The sequence below is a fragment of the Plecotus auritus genome (genome assembly GCF_963455305.1).
Source record: "Plecotus auritus genome assembly, chromosome: 8".
NCBI classification, from domain to species: Eukaryota; Metazoa; Chordata; class Mammalia; order Chiroptera; family Vespertilionidae; genus Plecotus; species Plecotus auritus.
Genome location: NC_137782.1, coordinates 68,180,436 through 68,201,544, shown reverse-complemented (window position 1 = coordinate 68,201,544; position 21,109 = coordinate 68,180,436). Strand labels below are relative to the sequence as shown.

At 39.1% G+C, this 21,109-nt stretch overlaps 1 protein-coding gene across 1 annotated transcript in view; it reads left to right on the top strand.

The window, feature by feature from the left end:
* Positions 1-21,109, top strand: part of RNF24 (ring finger protein 24) — an 83,685-nt gene that overhangs the window by 45,495 nt on the left and 17,081 nt on the right. Inside the window, exon 2 of the mRNA XM_080686222.1 lies at positions 7,366-7,515. Within this exon, the coding sequence (XP_080542348.1) occupies positions 7,373-7,515 (143 nt within the window). The 5' untranslated portion in view covers positions 7,366-7,372. The remainder of the gene's footprint in view (positions 1-7,365; positions 7,516-21,109) is intronic.

The window sequence follows — 21,109 nt, the reverse complement described above, 5'->3', positions numbered from 1 at the left end:
TGTTGAATCAATGGAATCATAACTCAAATATGTGTGAAAATATCCATCAAGTATATCCAAAATTTCTTTATTTAATTTTTGAACATGCTCATTTTTTGGACAAAGAATTGCACGTTTAAATATATTTTTAATATCTATAGATATACTATTTCCAAAGGTAGCTTCAATAATAGATCTGTTACAAATCATTTCACAGGGGATTTCAAAAATATCCATTCCTAAATGAAAACTGCTATCAAGTTTACCATCTCCAAGTTTTTTTTTTTGTTTTTTTTTTTTGTTTTTTTTTAAAATATATTTTATTGATATTTCACAGAGAGGAAGGGAGAGGGATAGAGAGCTAGAAACATCGATGAGAGAGAAACATCGATCAGCTGCCTCCTGCACACCCCCTACTGGGGATGTGCCCGCAACCAAGGTACATGCCCTTGACCGGAATCGAACCCGGGACCCTTCAGTCCGCAGGCCGACGCTCTATCCACTGAGCCAAACCGGTTTCGGCTCATCTCCAAGTTTTACTAACCATTCACTATAAGCAGAATCCTCTGATCTCATATTTATTTTAAGAGACAACTTTCTGAAACATCCCCAAACATTACAGTACTTTAAACTTGTTTGTACTCTGGCTGATCGCATAGCATGCAGTACAATACTGAGACATTGTCGAAAATTCCCTCCAAGAAGGAGAACTTTCCTATTAAATGCAACATTCAAATTCATAATTTCTCTTAGTAATCTGTCTATGGCGTTTATAGCATGACTGGATGCCATGCTGCATTCATCAATAATGAGAAGTTTGGCCTTTTTAATGGCTTTAGCAACTTCACTCTGTATATCAAGTCTAGACATTGAAGTTTCATTTAATGAAATTGGTAATTTATATTGGGAATGAAAGGTTCTTCCATTGAGAAGTAAATTTGCAGCAATTCCTATAGAGACTGTGGGTAAAACAGTACCACCACGACCTCTAATGTAATGTATTAAAACTATAAAGATATGTTTTTCCACTACCACCTGGACCATCCAAGAAAAAGCATTTGGGGTGTACAGTTTGATCTTCGATGGCTGAAGTTATAGTCTGAAAGGAAGCTTCACCTCAGCGTTGGGCAGGGACACACGCATGCAGTGCCATGTCCCAGTTCAGGGACACAGGCAGGCAGCATCACCTCAGCGCTAGGCGGGGACGCATGCAGGCAGCATGACGTTCGTGCTGAGCAGGCCTGCGCGCACCTCCGCTGGGGGCATATGTCCCCGCCCACCAGCTCCTGCCTGCCATGCCTGTCAGGAGCAGCCTCCGCCTCCGAGGCAGCATGATGTTAGCGCTGGGCAGCCCTGCGCGTGCCTGTACTGGGGGCAGAAGTCCCTGCCCCCGTCCCCGCCCACCAGCTCCGGTCGTGACTGGGACACCTTTAGGACCAATTAGCATATTACCTCTTTATATATATAGACTAGAGGCCCGATGCATGAAGATTTGTGCAAGAATGGGCCTTCCTTCCCCTGGCTGCCGGCACCACCTTCACTGTGGCCGGAGCCGCCTTTCTGCTCCACCCCAGAGCCACCTTTCCACCTTCCCACACTGCCCAGAGTCTCAGAGCGGCTAGGGTGGTGCAGAATGCTTGTGTCGTCACCATGGTGACGACACAAGCGTACCGCCCCACCCCCGGCCACTCAGAGCCTGTGTATGCAAATTAACCCACCATCTTTGTTGGGTTAAGTTGCATACTCGCTCCTGATTGGTGGACGTTGCGACGGTACGGTCAATTAGCATGTTACTCTTTTATTAGTGTAGATGCTTGTAATTGTTGGTCTTCAAACTTTTTTGGTTGACCTGAATGTTCTTTGTCTTTCATATCGAAATCATCACTTTCAAAGCGAAATCATCACTTTCAAAGCATTTAAACCAGCATTCACAAGTATCTTGAGATGGAGCATGTTCACCATAAGCTTCCCGAAATATTCAGCAGCACTTTTCTTCAAAATAAAGTAATGAATTAAAACTTCCCGCAAATGCTCTTTTTTTTTTTGGCACGAAATTTGATATTTTTAAGCGTAAAAATATCTATGATGTTAATACCTTCAGAAAATTTGACATATGAAGTTTTGAAGCTTGTCAATACAATAAAATAGCATACATATAAAATTGCATATATATCAACATATGTGTAACTCCATCTATTGAAAAAAATCTGCATTATTAACCAGTACACCTAGTATGTTTACCACGCCAAGTCAAGTCTCCATCCATCACCATTTATCACCCCTATACCTACCCTCCACCTCCTCCACCCCTCTCTCCCCACCACCCTGACAATAACCATACTGTGTCTGTGTCCATGAGTTTTCGCTCTTTTTTTTTTTGCTTAACCCCATCGTCTGACCCACCTGGCCCCCACTCCCCATCCCCCAATTCCCACAGCTGTCAACCTGCTCTCTATGAGTCTATCACTATTTTGCTTGTTAGTTCATTTTGTTCATTGGATTTCACATATGAGTAAAATCATACATTACTTCTTTGTGGCTTATTTCACTTAGCACAATGCTCTCCAAGTCCATCCATGTTGTCGCAAAGGGTAAGATTTCCTTTTTCACTGCTGAGTAGTATTCCATTGCGTAAATGTACCACAGCGTTTTTTATCCACTAGTCTACTGATGGACACTTGGCTGCTTCCAGATCTTGGCTATTGTAAATAATGCTTCAATGAACATAGGAGTGCATATATTCTTTCAAATTAGTGTTTTGGATTTCTTTGGATAAATTCCCAGAAGTGGAATATCTGGGTCATAAGGCAGTTCCATTTTTAATTTTTTAAAAAATATTTTTTTTACTGATTTCAGAGAGGAAGGGAGAGAGAGAGAAACATCAAGATGAGAGAGAATCATTGATCGGCTGCCTCTTGCACACCCCACACTAGGGATCAAGCCCACAACCCAGGCATATGCCCTGACTGGCAATCGAACCGTGACCTCCTGGTTCATAGGTCAATGTTCAACTGCTGAGCCATGCTAGCCAGGCCCACTGCTTTCTACAATGGCTGCAGCAATCTGCATACACACCAATAGTACAGGAGAGTTCCCTTTGCTCCACATCCTCAGCAACACTTGTTTGTTGATTTATTGATGATAGCCATTCTGACAGGTGTGAGGTGATATCTCATTGTGGTTTTAATTTGCATTTCTCTGATGATTAGTAACTTGGAACATCTTTTCATATGTCTATTAGTCATCTCTATGTCCTCTTTGGAGAAGTGTACATTCAGATCCTTTGCCCACTTTTTAATTAGGTTGGTGTTGTTGGTTTTTTGGGGGGTTTTTTTGGTGTTGAGTTTTCTAAGTACTTTATAAAATTTGGATATTAACCCCTTATCAGGTTTATCATTAGTGGATATGTTATTCCATTCAGGGGATTATCTTTTCATTTTGTTAATGGTTTTCCTTTGCTGTGCAAAAACTGTTTAGTTTGAGGTAGTTCCATTTGTTTATTTTTTTGTTGTTCTTTCCTTTGCCCGAGAAAAGTATAGCAGAAAAATATTGCTAAGAGAAATGTCAGAGACTTTACTGCCTATGTTTTCTTCTAGGATTTTTATGGTTTTTATGTCTAACATATAAGTCTTTTTTTTTTTTTTAATCGTGGTCTTTTAACATTTTTTTTATAGCTTTTAGAGAGAAAGGGAGAGGGAAAGAGAGATAGAAACATCAGAGAATCATCTATCAGCCGCCTCCTGCACACACCCTACTGGGGATCAAGCCTGCAACCTGACCATGTGCCCTGACCAGGAATGCAACCATGACCTCCTATTTCAGAGGTCGACACTCAACCACTGAGCCACACTGGCCATGCTAACATTTAATCCATTTTGAGTTTATTCTTGTGTATGCTGTAAGAAGGTGGTCTAGTTTCTTTTTTCTTTTCTTTTTTTTTTTTTTTTTTTTTTTTTTGCATGTATCTGCCCAATATTTCCAACACTGTTTATTGAAGAGACTGTATCTTTACCCCACTGTATGTTTTTGCCTCCTTTTTGTCAAACATTAATTGACTATAAAGGCCTGAGTTTACTTCTGGTCTCTCTATTCTGTTCCATTGATCTATATGTCTGTTTTTATGTCAGTACCATGCTGTTTTGATTACTATGGCTTTATAGTATAGTTTGATATCAGGTAGTATGAGTCCTCCAACTTTGTTTTTCTTTCTCAAGATCACTGTTGCTATTCATGGTCTTTCATGATTTCATATAAATTTTTGGAATATTTGTTCTAGTTCAGTGAAATACTCCATTGGTATCTTGATAGGAATTGCATTGAATCTATAGATTGCTTTGGGTAGTATGGACATTTTGATGATGTTAGTTCTTCCTATCCATGAACACTATATAGGCTTCCACTTTTTATCTTCTTCAATTTCTTTCTACAGTGTCTTATAATTTTGTGAACACAGGTCTTTTACATCCTTGGTTAAATTTATTCCTCAGTATTTTATTCTTTTTGAAGCAGTTGTGAATGGGATTGTCTCCTGGTAGTTCATTATTGGTGTATAAAATTGTTTTTTTATAGAATTAGAAATATTTATCTCATTTAAGAAAAATAACAGCATAAGCACACCAATAAGTGACCACCAATGTTTGGTTAGGGAGTATTAGGGGGTGGTGGAAATTGTGACAAATGAGAGCATGCTGATCTCATCTCAGGCATGCCCCTCCTCCCCTCCCAATTGTGCAACAACATGGCAGTTTAGAGGCCCAAAGCCACTCAGTTCCAAGCAATTGTTGCCATGAAAGAATGAAGCCTCAGAGTTATCAGATCATCTGAGCTTTTCCCATGTAAAGCTGAAAATTGCAAATTTTATGTTAAATCTCCCAAATTTAAACTGTTATCTCAGTTGTTAAAACTTTGCATAGGTGTCGGGCCAGTGTGGCTCAGTGTTTGAGCATCCAGCCATGAACCAAGAGTTCACTGGTTCAGTCCTAACCAGTTTGGTTCAGTGGATAGAGTGGCAGCCCGCAGACTGACGGGTCCCGGGTTCAATTCAGGTCAAGGGCACATACCTTGGTTGCAGGCTCAATCCCCAGCCCTGGTCAGATGTTTCTCTCTGCCTCCCTCCTTCCATCCTTTTCACACTCTCTAAAAATCAATGGAAAAATACCCTCGGGTGAGGATTAACAAAAAATAAAGTAAAAGAGTTCACCTGTTCAATTCCCGGCCAGGCACATGCCCAGGCTCTATCCCCAGTAGGAGCTAGTCGATTGATTTCTCTCGTGGATGTTTCTATCTCTCTCTGTAGAACAGGGGTGGGCAAACCTTTTGACTCGAGGGCCACAATGGGTTCTTAAACTGGACCGGAGGGCCAGAACAAAAGCATGGATGGAGTGTTTGTGTGAACTAATATAAATTCAAAGTAAACATCATTACATAAAAGGGTACGGTCTTTTGGCTCTGCGGGCCGGATAGAACAGCCGAAAGGGCTGGATCCGGCCCGCGGGCCGTAGTTTGCCCACGGCTGCTCTAGAATCAATTAAAATATATATATATATATTTCCTCCTTGGTTGCCTTTTTTTTTTTTAAAGTATTACATGTCTCCTTTTCCTCCCAATTAACCTCCCCCCTCTTCCCTCTCCCCGAAAAACTTTTTTTAATTGTGTAGGCAAAACAAAACATATTCATAAGGCCCCAGAGTTAATGAACTCTGGCTGTATAGTTTTACTTTTGGTTTCAGGATTATGCTTGCCACTTAAAATGAGTTGAGACACTTTCCTTCCTCCCCCTTCCCACACCTTCCTCTCTAGATCTGTAATTCTCTGGATTAACAGAGGAATTATCTGTAGAAGTTTAGTTTGACTTCCACATCCATTGCCCTCAGGGTCTGGGGTCTTTTTGTGAAGACAGAGTTTTATATTTTCAAGATTTTTTCTTGAGCCAGTTTTAGTTATTTATATTATTATAAAATCATACATTTAATCTAGGTTTGAATGAATTCTATAGATTTTTTATTTTAATCTCAGCATATTAATAGTTTTTCTCTTTTTCATTTTTTAATATTTTATTTATTGTTATTAATCTCTTACTGTGCTTAATTTATAAATTAAACTTTATCATGGGTATGTATGTATCCAAAAAACCAGTTTATATAAATATACTTAGAGGCCCGGTGCACGAAATTCGTGCATGGGGGGGGGGTGGGAGTGTGTCCCTCAGCCCAGCCTGCACCCTCTCCAATCTGGGACCCCTTGGGGGATGTCCGACTGCCCATTTAGGCCCCATCCCTCTCACAATCCAGGACTACTGGCTCCCAACTGCTCGCCTGCCTGCCTTCCTGATTGCCCCTAACCGCTTCTGCCTGACAGCCTGATCACCCTCTTTCCACTTCCCTGCCAGCCTGATTGATGCCTAACTGCTCCCCTGCCAGCCTGATTGCCCCTAACTGCCCTCCCCTGCAGGCCTGGGTCCCCCCCAACTGCTCTTCCCTGCAGGCCCAGTCGCCCCCAACTTCCCTCCTCTGCTGGCCTAGTCACCCCTAACTGCCCTCCCCTGCAGGCTTGATTGCCCCCAACTGCCCTACCTTGCAGGCCTGGTCCCTCTGAACTGCCCTCTCCTGCTGGCCTGCTCACCCACAACTGCCCTCCCTTGCAGACCTGGTCCCTCCCTACTGCCCTCCCCTGCTGGCCTGCTCACCCACAACTGCCCTCCCTTGCAGACCTGGTCCCTCCCTACTGCCCTCCCCTGCTGGCCATCTTGTGGTGGCCATCTTGTGTTCACATGGGGGCAGCCATCTTGTGTGTTGGAGTGATGGTCAATTTGCATATTACTCTTTTATTAGATAGGATAGAGGCCTGGTGCATGGGTGGGGGCCGGCTGGTATGCCCTGAAGGGTGTCCTGGATCAGGGTGGGGGTTCCCTTGGGGCGTGGGGTGGCCTGGGCGAGGGGCCTGTGGTGGTTTGCAGGCCTACCATGCCCCCCAGCGACCCAGGCGGAGGCCCTGGTATCTGGGATTTATTTATCTTCTATAATTGAAACTTTGTAGCCTTCAGCGGAGGCCAGGGCTGTGGGAGCTTGGCTTCCTCCATTGCCGGGGAAACCCAAGCCTCCTGCTCTCTCTGTGGCCACAGCCATCTTGGTTGGGTTAATTTGCATACTTGCTCCTGATTGGCTGGTGGGCGTGGCTTGTGGGTGTAGCAGAGGTACGGTCAATTTGCATATCGCTCTTTTATTATATAGGATAGGGTTTGGTACTCTTCAGGAATCCACTGAGGGTCTTGGAATGAATAGTATTCCCCAAGGATAAAGAGGTAATACTGTACATGTACAAAGATGATACTGTCTTGGTTCTTAGTCTTTATAACCTAATTTTTAAAATTCTTTTTCCCCTCCACAGTTCATCCATGAGCTCGGATTTCCCACATTACAACTTCAGGATGCCTAATATTGGATTCCAGAATCTGCCTCTCAACATATATATTGTGGTTTTTGGAACTGCTATATTTGTCTTCATCCTTAGTTTACTCTTCTGTTGCTACTTGATTAGGTAATCAAGTTTCATTCTATGTTACTTTAGAATATGTTAATCAATAATAAATTAACTTTCTCCCCTTAGGTTAAAAAATTTTTATAAGTATTGTTGGGAAGGAAGAAAATTTCCTCTTCTAGGCTCTTTCAACTGGTCTAATTAAACCTCAGACTATAAAAAATTTTATAGTGTATTGTTCAAAGAGCTTTATGGAATAAAATAATAGAAAATTAAATTTTATTATACAGCTATACATCTGATAGTTTTTAGTGTTTGTACAGTATATGATTATGGTTAAGATAAATACGGTCATCAGATATCTTTCAGCAATAGTTCATTATTGCCCCCAGTGTTCCAGGGTACTTATTTACTGACAGTCAAATCTGAGTGAATTTAGTGTGTAATTTCTAATTTTCTGACAAGTGAATTTATATTCTTTATAGAAGGTGAATCTTCTCTGAAGTTCTCACAAAATGTAATCACTCCTTGTATTTCATAGATATGCTGGCTGCCTATGATTTTTTGGTCTTGCTTAGAGAAATAAATACTTAGCTAATATAATTATAGGATTTAGGAAACACTTTTTAAAACATGTGTTTATTACTAGAAATTTCCTTTTCCTAACATTTCTTTAATAGTTTGATAAGTGTTATGTAAATATTTAGCTTTTTTAAAAAAAATTAGGGACTTGGCCACAATTAAACAGGACTTCATAGCGTTAAAATATTCCTTTTTTCTAAACCTAAATTTTTTGGAAATTTCTCTACAGATACTGGCTTAATTCAAATTTGTGAATTTAATATTTGAAACCAAATTATTTTTTAAAAGAAGACAAGTATTTTAAAAGATTCATTAAGGAAGAGCTTATATAAATATTCTAAAATGTATATAGCTCATAGTATAGTTTTTATTACTGTGTCAAAGAATTAATTACGCCTTTGATTTTTGTTTGCTTTAGGAAAAATACTAATATACCAATTGTGATTCTGGGTAAATTTTTTGAGAAATAAGTTATGAAACACTATTTTACCTCATTGTATTTCTTTCAGTAATCAAGCAAGCAAAGAGATAAAGAAAAAAATCATAGCAGTTGTTTTCATGCTATGATTTCATGCTATGATCGCCCCACCAGTCGCCCCGCAGAGGGAGGCAACTGGTGGCAGCAGGGGTGGGGCTCGCGAGTGCCCTGCCGGTCGCCTCACCGATAGGCCCTGATCGCTGGCCAGGCCTAGGGACCCTACCCATGCACGAATTTTATGCACCGGGCCTCTAGTTTTTAAATATAACTTAAGTTCTCTAGCACCTTTCTAGGGGGCTCTTCTGTTCTCATGCAGAGAGATCCTTCCAGTCACAGCTAGACTCATCAGAACCATTGGAGGAACACAGCTTAGATCTAAACTAGACACCCTCTACCAACCACAGTCTTACACAACATTTTAGTACAGTATCTGCTGCCCATGACAGGGCTATGAATAGATCACTACTGGAACACAAAAGGACTCTTACCTTGCTAGGACTTAACCTATTTTATAATGAATCATATAATATTCTAATTTATGTTTCTTATTTATCTCTCTCCCCAGACAGAGTTTTGTCTGTTCTGTTTGCTGTATCCCAAACACCCAAAACTGAAAAATATCCGGCACAGTATTGGTACTCAATAAATGTTTGTTGAGTAAATGAAAGTATGGTGTTCCTAGTAGGAAGTCATTAGTTACACACTGAAAAACAAGAATAAAATTAAAAACTAAAAATGGAAGGAAAATATTGAGTTATCCAATAGTTACTATAAAGTCTTGAACCAAGACAATGACAGTAGAGCTAGAGTGTGTGTTATGGATGGTTGTGAAAAATATTGGGGAGGTAAAAATGAACAAAATTTGGTGACTGGGCATTAAGAACAATAAAATTATGAGCTTAGAATTTTTTCTGGACTTTTAGCTTAGCTGTTGGTTGGATAGCAATCCCTTCACAGAGATAGAAAATGGATGGCCAAATTAGGTGAAAGAATAAAAGTTTCTGTTTCACACATGGGAGAACTGTCTTCCCTGTGTAACAGTCAAGATGTTTAGTATATAGTTGGATATATAGGTCTAAAGCTTATGAGAAGTCTGGTCTGAAAATAGAGGGTCATGTAATAATAGGTGGAAGCTGAAGCCAAGAATGTCCCCTAGAGAGAATGTGTATAGTGAAATAAAATGGATGCAGGACAAAATCCTAGGGAAACATTAATATTTAAGAAGAGCCCTTGGCCTGGCCGGGTAGCTCAGTAGGTTGGAACGCCAAGGTTGTGGGTTTGATCCCCACATACAAGAAGCAACCAATGAATGCATAAATATGTGAAACAACAAATCGATGTTTTTTTCTCTCAAGTCAATTTTTTAAAAAAGAAGAGCCCATAAAAGAGACTAGGAAGGGATAGCAGGAGAAAGAAGAAAATCATGAGAGAGGTTCCTCACGAGTAGGGTTTCAGTGGATTGAGTCAGTTGTGTCAGCTGCTCCCAGGAAGGTCTAGTAAATAAGAAATTTGTTAATCGACTGTTTACGTTATCAGTAAGGCTTCTGGTCAACAGTAGGTTATTAGTAATTAAGTTTTTGTAGAGTCAAAAGTTATATGTGGCTTTTCAATTGTGCAGGAAATCAGCATCCCTAACCCCTGCATTGTTCAAGGGTCAGGTTTACATTTGACAATTAGGTTTGCATCCATAATCTCATAAAAGTTTCAGTAGCATGGGTATAGGGGTGATAAAAGGTAAGTTATAATGAGGCAAAGCTTCAGCAGCGGGTAAAAAATATAACGTCTTTGAAGAATCTTGGCTAAGAAAAGATTGGTAGGAGGTAGTTTGCTCTAGAAATCAAGGAAGTATTTTGGTGCTTGATTTTTTTTTTAAGCTAGAGATTTATAATATAAATATTATATTTATAGATATTAAGGAGAATGAGCTAGTTATGGAAGATTGGTGAGAAAGAATGAATCATGGAGATGAAAAGAGACATACCTAAAAGTTATAGCACTATTATTCCCAAGCAGGAGAATAACTTCTTAAGACAGAGATGCAAGTAACTGCAAAAAAACAGTACAATGTAGTAATGTGGGGCTTGGAGTGAAAGAACTGCATACATGGCAACCTCTTTCTTTATGAAGTAGTTGAAAATGGTGGGGAAGGAGGTGATAGGATAAAATTTGAGGAGCGTGGCAAGCATTTAAAATAGAAGCTTAGAATACTGAGCTTAATATGTAGAATTAGAGAACAATGTGGAGAGTTTTGTTGAGAATGGAGACCATAGATTTGTAGCGGCCATAAACTACATGGTTTTATCGTTTTCTTTAGCACTATTCAGCATTATTAATCATACTCTCTTGGATATTTTTTTAGGAATTAACATTTATTAAACACTTAATATATGTCAGACCCTGTGCTGTGCACTGCAGTTAAATAGGTAATTTTAATATCTTTATTTTACAGAAGTTAAATAATTTTCCTACAACCAAACATACAAAAGTTGGTTAGAGATGAGACTGAAATTCAGTTGTATCTGACCCCAGAGCATGTCCTCTTAATCACTTAAAAAATAATAATAAATTGTATTTTTCATGCTGCATTCAAAAATAACCATTTCAGGTTTTCATAATCATTCTCAAAAGACAGATTTGCATATTGAGGCTATTCTAAAACCATTATTTTAATTTTGAGCCTGAAATTTTTAAATGAAGACTGTACCTGTTTTACTTTTTAAAAAAATATATTTTATTGATTTCAGAGAGGCAGGGAGAGGGAGAGTGATAGAAACATCAATGATGAGAGAGAATCATTGATCAGCTGCCTCCTGCACACCCCCTGCTGGGGATCAAGCCCACAACCTGAGCATGTGCCCTTGACCAGAATCGAACCTGGGACCCTTCAGTCTGCAGGCCAAAGCTCTGTCCACTGAGCCAAACCAGCTAGGGCTACCTGTTTTACTTTTTGAAAAAATAATGGCTAACAAGCTTCTTAAGAAAAAGGAAATTTAAAATATTCCCAATTCTCATTTTTTACCAGCTAAGTTACAATCTCTATTACTAATATGTTTCCTGGAAGGAATAGCTGAAAGATATTTGTGTCTATTAAGTAGCAAATGCAAAATAAAATCGTGCACGCCGAAGCCGGTTTGGCTCAGTGGATAGAGCGTCGGCCTGCGGACTGGGGGGTCCCGGGTTCGATTCCGGTCGGGGGCATGTACCTTGGTTGCGGGCACATCCCCAGTGGGAGGTGTGCAGGAGGAGGCTGATTGATGTTTCTCTCTCGTCGATGTTTCTGGCTTTCTGTCTCTCTCCTTTCCTCTCTGTAAAATATCAATAAAATATATTTAATAAAAAAAATAAATAAATAAAAAAATAAAATAAAATCGTGCAACCTAAAATATAAAGTAATTAGTGGAGCTTAGAGTATAAAGGTGTTTTCATAAGGGTGAAGTTAATTTTAAATAGGACTTCCTAGAAGGGGTGAATTTTTAAGCCATGGCTGGAAATAATATGATGCTTTGGGAAAATATGCACATCCAGAGAGTTAAATAAGCAAAGTAAATGTATAAACCAAGCCTCATTTTAATGAACTTTAATGGAGTTTATTTTATTCCTTTATATGAAAACTATGCTTCTCTCAGTAAAACAAGCAGACAAAAACTTAAGGATATAGATTATTTGAACTACATAATTAATAAATTTGACCTAATTAAGATAAATTTATACTTTTAAAATCACATAAATTAGCCTGGCCAGCATGGTCAGTGGTTGAGCATCGACCTATGAACCAGGAGGTCATGGTTCGATTGCCAGTCAGGGCTCATGCCTGGATTGGGGCTCTATTCCCAGTGTGGGGCATGTAGGAGGCAGCCGATAAATGATTCTCATCATTGGTGTTACTATCTCTACCCCTCTCCCTTCTCTGAAATAAATATATATATATATATATATATATATATATATATTTTTTTTTTTAATATTTTATTGATTTTTTTACAGAGAGGAAAGGAGAGGGATGGAGAGTTAGAAACATCGATGAGAGAGAAACACTGATCAGCTGCCTCCTGCACACTCCCCACTGGATATGTGCCTGCAACCAAGGTACACGTCCCCGACCAGAATCGAACCTGGGACCCTTGAGTCTGCAGGCCGACGCTCTATCCACTGAGCCAAACCGGCCAGGGCTAAAAATATATTTTTAAAAGCCAATTAAACCCAAAAGGAAGTAGAAGGAAGAAAATAAAAAAGCTAAGCACAGAAATCAATGAAATAGAAAACAAATGTATAAAAAAATCATTGAAATTAAAATTTGATACTTGGAAACAACAGAATTGATGAATCTCTAGAAAGACTGACCAGGAAAAAGAGAAAAAAGATAAACTACTAATGTCAGAAATGAAAAGGGAATTGCTACAAATCTTACAAATATTAGAAGATCACAAAAGATGTCATGAACAACTTGATGCCACTAAATTTGACATTTTAGTTGAATTAGACATTTTCTTAGAAAAATATAGTATATCAAAACTGAAACAAGAAATGACATGTATTTTAAAAATCCACAACTAGCATCATAATCAACAATGAAAGTCTAAAAGTTTTCCCTGTACAATCAGGCACCAGACAATGATGCCAGCTTTCACCACTGCTATTCAACATTGTGCTAGAAGTTCTAAGTAAAGCAATTAGGCAAAACAAAGAAATAGAAGACATCCAATTGTAAAGAAAGAAGTAAAACTACATATAGACAATCCCTTAAATATCTACTAGAACTAATTAATTAAGCAAACCTTTAGGGTACAAAATCAGCACACAAAAATCAGTTGTGTTTCTATAAACCAGCAAGGAACAATCTGAAAAGGAAATAATTCCACTTACAATAGCATCCAAGAGAATAAAATTCCTAGGAATAAATTTAACCAAGGAAGTGAAAGATTTGTACACAAAAACTACAAAACATTGCTGAAAGAAATTAAAGAAGACCTAAATAAATGGGAAGGTATCCAATATTCATTGATTATAAGACTTAATATTATTAAGACTAGAGGCCCGGTGCACAAAATTCATGCACGGGGGGGGGGGGAACTGTCCCTCAGCCCAGCCTGCACCCTCTCCAATCTGGGACCCCTCAAGGGATGTCTGACTGTCTGTTTAAGCCCAGTGGGATCACGCCTAAACGGACAGTCGGACACCCCTCTCAAAATCCAGGACTGCTGGCTCCCAACCGCTCGCCAGCCTACCTGCCTGATTGCCCCTAACCGCTTCTACCTGCCAGCCTGATCACCCCCTAACCACTCCCCTGCCAGCCTGATCGATGCCTAACTGCTCCCCTGCCAGCCCTATTGCCCCTAACTGCCCTCCCCTGCCAGCCTGGTTGCCCCTAACTGTCCTCTGTGCAGGCCTGGTTGCCCCCAGCTGCCCTCCCCTGCCAGCCTGGTCACCCCCAACTGCCCTCCCCTGCAGGCCTGGTCACCCCCAACTGCCCTCCCCTGCAGGCCTGGTCACCCCCAACTGCCCTCCCCTGCAGGCCTGGTCCCCCCCAACTGTTCTCCCCTGCAGGCCTGGTCACCCCCAACTGCCGTCCCCTGCTGGCCTGATCGCCCACAACTGCCCTCCCCTTCAGGCCATCTTGTGGCAGCCATCGTATGTCCACATGGGGGCTGCCATCTTGTGTGTTGAAATGATGGTCAATTTGTATATTACCTCTTTATTAGATAGGATGATAGTACTCCTGAAAGCAATCTACAGATTTGATGCAATGCCTATCAAAATTCCAATAGCCTTGCCCTAGCCAAGTGACTCAGTTGCTTGGAGCATCATCCCATACACTAAAGAAAAAGTTGTAGGTTTGATTCCTGGTCAGGGTACATACTTAGGTTGTGAGTTCGATCTCCATTCACGTTGTGGACGGGAGGCAACCATCAGTGTTTCTCACATTGATGTTTCTCTTCCTCCATCCCTCCCTCTCTTTCGCTCTCTAAAATCAATAAACATATCCTCAGGTAAGGATTAAAAAAATCCCAATAGCCTTTTATGCAAAAATGGAAAGACTGATCCTCAATTTATTTGGAACTTCAGGGAGTTCCGAATAGCCAAAACAATTTTGAAAAAGAAAAAACAGAAAGACTCACACTTCCCAATTTCAAAGCTTTCTACAATAATTAAAACATTGTGGCACTGGCATAAGAATAGACATATAAACCAATGAAATAGAATTGAGAGTCCAGAAACAAACACAAACATCTGTGGCCAGTTGATTTTCAGTAAAGGTGCCAAAACCATTTAGTGGGGAAAAAGAATAGTCCCTTCAACAGATGGCAGGACAACTAAATAATACATGTGAAAGAATGAAGTTGAACCCCTACCTCACATTTTATATAAAAATTAACTCAAAAATAGATCAACAACCTAAATATAACAGCTAAAACTATAAAATTCTTGGAAGAAAATAGGTAAATCTTTAGGAACTTGGACTGGTAATAGATTCTCAGATTTGACACCAAAAGCCCAAACAACAAAAGAAAAAGTAGATAAATTGGACTTAAAAAATTAAAAATATTTTTGCATTAAAGGACATAATCAAGAAAGTGAAAAGACAATCTTTAGAATGGGGGAGAAATATTTGTCAATCATATCTGATAAGAGATTAATACCCGGAATATATTTTAAAAACTCTTACAGCTCAGCAACAAAAAGACAACTGAATTGCCCAGCCTGTGTGGGTCAGTGGTTGAGCGTCAACCTATGAACTAGGAGGTCACAGTTTTATTCCCAGTCAGGGTACATACCCAGCTTGCGGGCTTGATCCCCGGTAGGGGGTGTGCAGGAGGAAGCTAATCAGTGATTCTTTCATCATTGATGTTTCTATCCCTCTCCCTTCCTCTCTGAAATCAATAAAAATATACATATTTTTTTAAAAAGACAACTGAATTGAAAATAGGCAAATGACTTAAATAGTTATTTTTCCAAAGAAGATAGGGTGGGGCCAAAGTAGGTTTATAGTTGTTCATATGGAAGATAATATAATAATTAATAAATAATATAAGAATAAACTGTTTTGCATACTCACAACTGTTAACCTACTTTTTCCCTACCCTGTACAAATGGCCAATAAACACATGAAAAGATGTTCAACATTATTGGTCATTAAGGAAATGCAAATTAAAATCACAGTGAGATACCACTTCACACTTAAGATGCTGTACTCAAAAATATGGAAAATTACAAGTATTGGTGAGGATGCGGAGAAATAGAAACCCACACATGTTGCCTGTAGGAGTGTAAAATGGTGCAGCTGCTGTGGAAAAGAGCTCAGCAGCTTCTCAAAAAGTTAAGCATAGAATTACTATATGACCCAGAAATTTCACTTCTAGGTGAATACCCAAGACAAATGAAGAGATATGCCTACACAGAAACTTATACAGGAATGCTTATAACAGCATTATTATAATAGTCCAAACATGTATGAAACCCAAATGTCCATCAACAGATGAATGGATAAACAAATTGTAACATATATTCAGCCATAAAAAGGAGTGAAGAACTGATGCATACTACAATTAGGATGAGCCTTGAAAACGTTATGCTAAGTGAAAAGCCAAACACAAAAGGTCACATATTGTATGATTTGTTATATAGACATACATATTTCTATCCATAATAGGCATCCACAAAGACAGAATGCAAATTAGAGGTTACCAGGAGATAGGAGAAGGGGGACTACTTAATGAGACCACTTAGTGAGATCACGTGGTTTTTGGAGGGTGATGAAAAATTTTGAAACTAGAGAAAGCTGGTGGTTGCACAACATTGTGACCACACTAAACACCACTGAATTATACAATTTAAAATGGTTAATTTTATGTTATGTGAATACAAACAAAGGAATATTAAAAAATTTTATTAAAGGAATAAGAAAACTAACTCAAGAAGAAATAGAAAATATTAATAACTGTATACCTACTAAGAAATTGAATGTGTTATTAAAGTATTCCCACAAAAAGACTACAAGCCAGGTAACTTCACCAGTGAATTCCTTCAAATAGTAAAGAAAAAAATACCACTCTTAAATGACTTCCAAAGAATAAAAGAAATACTCAACTCATATAATGAGGACAGCATAATTTTGATTAAAATTATACGAAGCCTCACAAGAACATTACAAAAAAGGAACTTACAGACTTATGTCTCTCATGAACAAAATATTAGTAAATCAAATTCAGGGATATGCAAAAATGGTAGTACATTATATTCAAGTGGACATTATTCCAGGAATGAAGGGATCAATACAATATAACTATTAACAGTTTAAAAAAAAAAAAAAAAGGCAGGGGGAGTTATGGGGGAAAAAAGTTTATAAAGTCCCGCTGGTATGCTCAGTGGTTGAGCATCAACACATGAACCAGGAGGTCACCAGTTCAATTCCTGGTCGGAGTACATGCTTGGGTTGCAGACTCACTACCCAGTGCGGGGCATACAAGAGGCCACGGATTGATGTTTCTCTTTAACTCTCTCCCTTTTCTCTCAAATCAGTAACATATTTTTTAAAAACCAAAAACTAATACCTATTCATGGTTTTTAAAAATCGAAAACTAGGATACAAGTTTGGATCAAGGTTATGCACAAAAAATCTAGAGAAAATATACTTAATAGTGATGGGGTTTTTTTTAGTTGGTTATATAATTTTATTTTACGCATTTAAAATTTGTTTAATCTTTGTTGTTGAAAGTATTATATATGTCCCCTTTTCCCCTCCATTGACCTCCAATAGTGATGTCACCGCTTTTATTTGCCATTGTATTAGAGGTCCTAGCCAATGCAGAAAAAAAAGAGTAATAAAAGAAATGAAATGAAATAAAAAATAAAGAAGTAAAATATCTAAAGATTATAAAGGCAGAGTTTAAACTGTCATTATTTGTAGACAGAAAGGTTGTATATATTAAAAAATCCAAAATATTCTACAGATAAACTATTTAAAAATAATAAGTGAACTTAGCAAGTCATTAGATACAGGATCAATATACAAAAATTGTTTTTTCTATGTAGTAGCAACAATGAATTAGAAAATGAAAAAAATTTATAATTTATGGTAGATCAAAACTTACTAAATACCTAGGAATAAATATAATGAAAGATATGTAAGTGTTCTACCTAGAAATGTGTAAAGAGAAATTAAGATATAATAAGTAGGTTCATAGATTGAAAACTCAATCTTACAAAGATGTCAGTTCTTCTGCAGTTGATCTATAACTTCCATACAATCTCAGTCAAAATCCCAACAGATTTTTTGTGGAAATTGACAAGCTCATGAAATTGGTATGGAAATGCAGAGGACAAAGAGTAGCCAAGACAGTAATTAGGAACAAAGCCTGAGGACTTCTAATGCCAGACCCCAAGACTTATTACAGAGCTCCAGTACTAAAACAGAGTGCTATTCACCTAGCACCCAAATCTTGCTTTCTAAACACTATTCTCCAGTAAAAAGAACCAAGGTTCCTTTTTTTTTTTTTTTTTAGGGTATTATTTATTTATTTATTTATTTTATCTTTTATTTATTTTATTTTTTTTAATTTAATAAATCTTTATTGTTCAGATTATTACAATTGTTTCTCCTTTTTCCCCCCATAGCTCCCCTCCACCCGGTTCCCACCCCACCCTCTGCCCTTACCTCCCTCCCACTGTCCTCATCCATAGGTGTATGATTTTTGTCCAGTCTCTTCCCGTACCCCCCACACCCTTTTCCCCCTGAGAATTATCAATCCACTCCCATTCTATGCCCCTGATTCTATTATATTCACCAGTTTATTCTGTTCCTCAGATTTTTAATTCACTTGATTTTTAGATTCACTTGTTGATAGATATGTATATGTTGTTCATAATTTTTCTCTTTACTTTTTTCTTCTTCCTCTTCTTAAAGAATACCTTTCAACATTTCATATAATACTGGTTTGGTGTTGATGAACTCCTTTAGCCTTTTCTTGTCTGTGAAGCTCTTTATCTGACCTTCAATTCTGAATGATAGCTTTGCTGGGTAGAGTAATGTTGGTTGTAGGTTCTTGTTATTCATCACTTTGAATATTTCTTGCCACTCCCGTCTGGCCTGCAGAGTTTCTGTTGAGAAATCAGCTGACAGTCGTATGGGTGCTCCCTTGTAGGTAATTAACTGTTTTTCTCTTGCTGCTTTTAATATTCTCTCTTTGTCTTTTGCCCTTGGCATTTTAATTATGATGTGTCTTGGTGTGGTCCTCTTTGGATTCCTTTTGTTTGGGGTTCTTTGCGCTTCCTGGACTTGTAAGTCTATTTCTTTCACCAGGTGGGGGAAGTTTTCAGTCATTATTTCTTCAAATAGGTTTTCAATATCTTGCTCTCTCTCTTCTTCTGGCACCCCCATAATTCGAATGTTGGTACGCTTGAAGTTGGCCCAGAGGTTCCTTACACTATCTTCAAATTTTTGGATTCTTTTTTCTTTTTGCTTTCCCGGTTGAGTGTTTTTTGCTTCTTTGTATTTCAAATCTTTGACTTGATTCTTGTGTTCCTCTAGTCTGCTGTTGGGTCTCTGTATAATATTTTTTATTTCAGTCAGTGTATGTTTAATTTCTAGTTGGTCCTTTTTCATATCCTCAAGGGTCTCGTTGAATTTATCGGCCTTTTCTAGGATATTCTTGAAAAACCTTATAACCGTGGTTTTGAACTTTATATCCAGTCGTTTGTTTTCCTCCATTTCTTTCGTTTGTAATCTGTTTCTTTGTCTCCACATTTTTGCTGCTTCCCAGAGTTGGTAGGGTGGCTTTGTGTGCTAGGTGTCCTATATGGGCCAGTGGGTTGGCCTCCCAGTTACCTGAGGTGGACACTCTTGGTGCACCCCTTTGTGGACTGTGTGTACAGCCTTGTTGTAGTTAAGTCTTGGTTGTTGTTGGTGTCACTGGAGGAATTGACCTCCAGGCCAAATGGCTGTGAGGACCCGCTGTGTCTATAATGGAAGAACTGCTGCGCTGGAGACACGCTTATGGGGCAGGACTTGCTTCAGAGGGGCTTTGGTGTTCACTGAGTCTGCCTCTTGAATGTGTCACTTACGGATGTGCGTAGTTGAAATCTGGTGTCATCTCACACTGACCACTAGATACACTAGCTTCTGGATCTCCAATGGGGTGCAGGTCAGCTACTGTCTGAGGCCACCCAGCAGGAGCTACAGAGAGAACTACAGTTTTCTCCTCTTTGCTTGGGGTTTGGAGGTTTTGGAGCTGTCTGACCAGAGCTGCAGTTTGTTAGGTTAAGCTGCGATTGGGCAGGCCATTTATATGCAAAAGCCGCTGGTGGAGCTTGGGTGGTTTGTAGATTGTGCGGGGCTGAGTCTCAGGGAGTCACTAGGGTAGGGCGTGGCAAACAGTGATGGCTGCCAGTCAGCCTTCTCTGCGTTTCCATGTTTCCAAGTCCCCGCGTCTGGCGCCCCAGTGCAGTAAACAATGATTGCTGCGTGCACCACTGCAAGAAAGTCACCCTCACTTTCCGACTCGATGGTAGACAGTCAAGTTTCTCCCCGTAGGAGTTTAGGTCCCCAGCATCTCCCCAGAAACTGGAGTTCAGAGTAATAGGGAGCTTGTCTCCCTTCGGGTTGAAAGAAGCAGTGCACCCAGACACCTGCCGCCAGCCCGATTCACGCGCCTCCGTACCTCAGCTTTTCAGTGCTTGTGCACGTCTCAGTGCTCTTTTCTCTTTCCTTCTAGCTGTAGAACTTCCACTCAGCCAGCTTTCCCGTGGTTCTGGGTGATGGACGTTTTGTCTTTTAGTTGTAGTTTTGAAATTGTTGTGAGAGGCAGCAGTTTAGGTGTTTACCTATGCCGCCATCTTGGTTTCTCTCAAGAACCAATGTTCTTTAGAAGAAGTGGCTAATTCCACAAATGGGGTGTGGAAAATACAAGATGAGCCAGAAACATCTTTCAGTGCTAATAAGCAAGGAAATTCATGGGAAAAGATGAGGGCACATTAAAAGGACACAGAAGTCAACCCAATGAAGCTCCTAAAGGCCAAACCTAAATCAATTTGAGCAATAAAATAAATAATGATCATATTGAATTCTAACCCATAGACTAAAACAAATATCCATGAGTCCATAGTGATATAAACAAATGAAGGAGAAGGGACATAAGTTCCTTACAGAAGAATTCCAGTTAATAATTGGAATTAAGAAACTACAAAGCCACCACCAGGCGAACACTACAGTAATTGTTGCAAGCAAGATTAGTGCTAAAAAGCTTGAGAATAAATAGGATTTTACATAGTTTCAACATCTCTCCCCCAAGATGTTGGTCAGTTTCAAAAAGGAAAATAATAACTACAGTGGAGAGACCCAGTAGACACTCCATGAACAAGTGATCATGGTTAATATGTCAAAATCTTGAAAGAAAAAACTAAGGATCCTGCCACAGACTGGGAGAGGCTAAGGAGACATGGATTGGGTCATAGAACAGGAAAAGGATATTAGTGAAAAAAACTGGTGAAATTTAAATAGTCTCTTATTTTGTTGATATATCAACATTAATATCAATATATCAGTGTTAATTTACTTGCTTTGATTTTTGTATTCTGGTTGTGTGAGATAGGAACATTGGA